Here is a 4060-nt window from a genome sequence, read left to right as displayed (position 1 = left end):
CAACCTGAAGCACTACCTCAGTTTCCTAAGTCAGAAATTGTTTTTGCATCAACGGCATCATATTAAAGACAGAGCAGTGAACGAGATGAAATTCATTTCTTGGTTGTTTTCTTGACAAAAACGTTATAACATGCAAACTTCTGCATGAAATTAGGCCCGTGTGCACATGTATGATCTCTGCCTTGCATTCTGGGCTTCGGTGTTACACTAACTGCTCCAAATCCTCACGCTGCTAAGTTTAGTGACCTATGAATTGGAAAGTCATTTGCAGGCCCGTCCTTTCAGGTCCTTATTTTCTTCCCTTTTGCATAAATCCATGTAGGACAAGTGCGGCTTTGCATGTAACTTTGGGTCAGCGAAGGCAGACAGCACACAAACCCTGAGAAGAGGTGGAGCTATGACGAGACTCTTAAAACCCGAAGCTTATTCCTCAACTCACTGCCAAGGTGACGAGCTCCGCTCCTGACAAATAGCTCCGAGCTCCGGGGTTCACACACAGGGACTGGGCATGAACACGGCTGGATTTCGGAGTTTTGGGTCAAAAGTTTGCTCTCGGTTCCAGATTTCTACTCCACATGGGAACAGATCTGGACAGAAGTAGCGCGTAAAAAAGCCTCAGAGGAGCCGCAGACGCGTAGAGAAAGTCAGCAACCTGCACTCTATACTTCGCTTCATCCGGAACCTGAGGATAAATTTGACCCACAGTGTTGATCTCCGGACTACAGCAGCACAACAGGGAATATGAGTTCCGGTTTGGGCTACTAAAAGGGAGTGATAATCGGTGAACGCGCTCCGGTGACCGCACGGCCAGATTATGCAGCATCCTTTGGACATGGGGGCGCATTACTATCCTCCGGAGATTCATCCAGACCACAGAACTCATCGCTACAGGAGTTTCATGATAGAGGAAATCCTGACTGATCACCCGGAGCATAAAGCGTCGGCTCCGGCCGGTGAGCTGCTCAAATTCGGAGTACAGGCGCTGCTGTCCGCGCGGCCTTTCCATAACCAACTTGGTAAGAGAGGCGCTTGCAGGAAAAGATGAATGAGTCTTTCAAAGTCGTTTGTAACATGCATTGAGATAATAGACCGAATGGTTTAATCTTTTTTATACTAGCTAAACATGCGTATTCAAAGGGGATTTACATTTAATTACAAACATTTGCATGGGGAAATGTTGCATTTGCGTTATTTTTCAAGTAACAGCTTACACTGCAAAAAATGTCCAAAAGGCAGAGCGCATTACGAGCAAATATCTCAATCAAAGGCAATAACGGGGGCAAAATAATTACTTTAATGTAGTGGAATGATAGTTTTTTTTTCTGATTTAAAAAATCCTTAGAGGCTCAGATAAGTTTAGAAAACAGTCATAAATATATTATTACGCCACGAGTTTCAACTTTAACGTGCAACCTAATAATAATAATAATAATAATAACAATAATAATAATTTATCCAGTTGGGGGAAGCTAACTGTTCGAGTCACAGAACGAAAACCAATAATTGCTTATCAGATTATTATAATTTCCTGGCGACTATATAATGTATAATATCTATTCCAGTTTTTAAAGCTTGAAACTATACGCCACGTGCTTTGATTTGTTTAATGCTCAAATCACGTGACCTTTAACCTTTGAAAAAGATTATATTTTTTTCCGGGGGTAGGCCAAACGTGTCTAATGACAATAACATAATAATAACCTTCCATACTTGTAATGCGTGATATCAGGGATGGCTTTTGCTTCGTTCATGCAATTTTATTTTTTTCGAAGGTGCAGCAGCACGTGCTGAAATTTGCCCTAAAAAGTCTCTATTGTCACACAGGTTTTCTCTGTACAAAGGTGCAATGTTAAAAGGACTTTTTGTTTGCGGGGGCTCATTTAGCCTGCTCACCCCGAGACCTGCTTTGCCCTTTAAATGATCCGGGAATCGAGTTAAAAGGCAGGTTTTTACTTACACACGCCGTGTTTAAGTCCCCATCTTAAACTAAGCAAAACACTGAGTAAAACCAGCTACTTTTTTAATGAGCTCCTCATTCCCTGCGGGTAATATTCTGTTTTTTTTTTCCGGCATTTTCACAGTGCTAAAAGCTGACCAGACGAGCCTCCTAAAGTTCCCCATGTCCCCGCTGTCCTGCTCGCTGGGCTCTCCGCTCCTATCCGCGGCCCCGGGCCTGCAAGTAGGTGCGGCGTCCCACCACCTGCCGCTGGACCTGCACCTCCGCGGAAAGCTGGAGCACGGAGTCGATGGCGGCAGCAAGACCAAGAAGGGCCGCCGCAGCCGCACCGTATTCACCGAGCTGCAGCTAATGGGCCTGGAGAAACGTTTCGAGAAGCAGAAGTACCTTTCTACGCCCGATAGGTGCGTTCAGGAAATACTGACACCCCCAAAATAAGAATAACAGAGAAAGCTGCTTTTCTGTAGTTCCTCTAAGTGTTTATTCAGCTGAATAACAGCTCGCATTGTGTGAGCTGTAAGCTATTTCACAACAGCAGGATCTCAATATTTCAGAGCATTTCTTGAATTACTAAAATTATGCTACTTTCATTCCTTTATTATTATTATTTTTCTTTTTCTTTTTTCGTGTGTGTATTGAAACACATGGGGTTTGAAATGAATGGGATCAGCCTGTAATAACCTCATGCAGTTTTTCCTTTAAACTGCGGCCTGGCTGCTAAAAGTACACTGAGTGTTTTAATGGCAGCTGGTTGTCGTGAGAGGTTACAATTGATGTAGGGCGCTCTAGCATTATTAAGCTAAAAGTAAAATTAAGCAGTTACAAGCTGCAACAGGTAGCTGACGAGTCTCCTTCTTTGATGACGTAACGGGGTGATTTGGCCTTGCTGAAGTGTAGTCCAAATTGCTTTTTTGTTGGCAGTACTCACCTGATCTTGATTTCTAATGCCACATGTTTGATTTTGTGCCTCACAGAATAGATCTTGCAGAGTCTCTGGGTCTGAGTCAGCTCCAAGTGAAAACATGGTACCAGAACAGGAGGATGAAATGGAAGAAAATTGTAAGTTGGCTGGTGAGGCTAGTCTGTTTCATATGTAAGCTCCATGCAAAAGTAAAGCAATACTTCTGCTTTCCATTAGTTTGTCTTGCGCTTATAGGAAATGTAGTTGAGCGGAATAAATTTAGCACTGTCTCACTGCGGTCTAGAGTAGCTTACACGCCGATGTAAGAAATGTTTTGGGGGCTATTATATTAAATATGTTGTGAGTTGCTTTGGGAAGTTTAATAAATCATATGTATGAGCCACAGCCTGTACTCTGAGGCTAAACCCGAGTTTCTCCTGCAGGTTCTGCAGGGAGGCGGCCTGGAGTCCCCGACCAAACCCAAAGGCCGCCCTAAGAAGAACTCCATCCCCAGCAGCGAGCAGCTCTCTGAGCAGGAGCGATCCGCCGCAGAGGCTGACCGGGCCGAAGGCTGCAGCTCCCATTTGGAGAACGCTCAGGAGGAGTGACCCGACCTCTTTATCTATGAACCTGTGGGACGCTCAGAGTGCCTGAAAAAAAAAGGGGGATTTTTGCTGGACCGTATGGCCTCCTGATGCAAAACAAAAACAGCCCTGCAGAAACCTAAAGTGCACAAGGCGACATCCTCTAGCAGCCTCGCTTTTTTTTTTGTCGCATTCCCTCATGATGCTGCTGTTGAGGAGGGGACTCAAATCTTTGCAGTAGGTCTAACCCTTTCTTTATATTCTACGGATCAGCTCTCACTTATCTATTCTGCATTCCCTTTGTGTAACTTTGCCATGTTTAATTATTAAATATATTTTCACTAAGGCTCTTCTCCGTTTATTGCAAAGGGCACAGGCTTAAAGCGTTTAATACAGCGTGCCGTCATCAGTCACGCACGGCCGCGTTTACACGCGCTAAATATGATTACTAATGTTCACATTCAGAAAAATGCTCACTGATTCCTGGCACAGTTTTCTGGTTATGCATTCATAGTCGAATATTTCAAATAACGGAGGCAGACGGAAGTACGGGCATTCAGGTTGGTGAAAAGCTGCTCTTGAGGAAAAGCAGGTGAGCTTTCTAACAAGTGTTTCCTG

The 4060-nt window shown here is 44.1% G+C and overlaps 1 protein-coding gene across 1 annotated transcript; it reads left to right on the top strand.

Annotated features, from left to right (window-relative positions):
- The first annotated feature begins 445 nt into the window (after window positions 1-445).
- On the top strand, window positions 446-3752 carry barx1 (BARX homeobox 1). Its single transcript, XM_030730219.1, has 4 exons — window positions 446-1016; window positions 2082-2361; window positions 2932-3016; window positions 3302-3752. Exons 1-4 carry the CDS (start codon window positions 815-817, stop codon window positions 3464-3466), a joined length of 732 nt encoding a protein of 243 aa, XP_030586079.1. The 5' UTR covers window positions 446-814; the 3' UTR covers window positions 3467-3752.
- Window positions 3753-4060: the final 308 nt, after the last annotated feature.

This window comes from Archocentrus centrarchus, chromosome 5, assembly GCF_007364275.1.
Source record: "Archocentrus centrarchus isolate MPI-CPG fArcCen1 chromosome 5, fArcCen1, whole genome shotgun sequence".
Taxonomy (NCBI): domain Eukaryota; kingdom Metazoa; phylum Chordata; class Actinopteri; order Cichliformes; family Cichlidae; genus Archocentrus; species Archocentrus centrarchus.
This window is presented reverse-complemented; position numbering and strand designations above follow the sequence as displayed.

What these genes read in the sequence shown, in the direction of transcription:
- barx1 (XM_030730219.1), top strand. Translation starts at nt 815, where the DNA reads ATGCAGCATCCTTTGGACATGGGGGCGCATTACTATCCTCCGGAGATT. An exon ending in TACCTTTCTACGCCCGATAG is followed by an intron (nt 2,362 to 2,931) that starts GTGCGTTCAGGA and finishes TGTGCCTCACAG; the next exon opens with AATAGATCTTGCAGAGTCTC. An exon ending in GGATGAAATGGAAGAAAATT is followed by an intron (nt 3,017 to 3,301) that starts GTAAGTTGGCTG and finishes TTTCTCCTGCAG; the next exon opens with GTTCTGCAGGGAGGCGGCCT.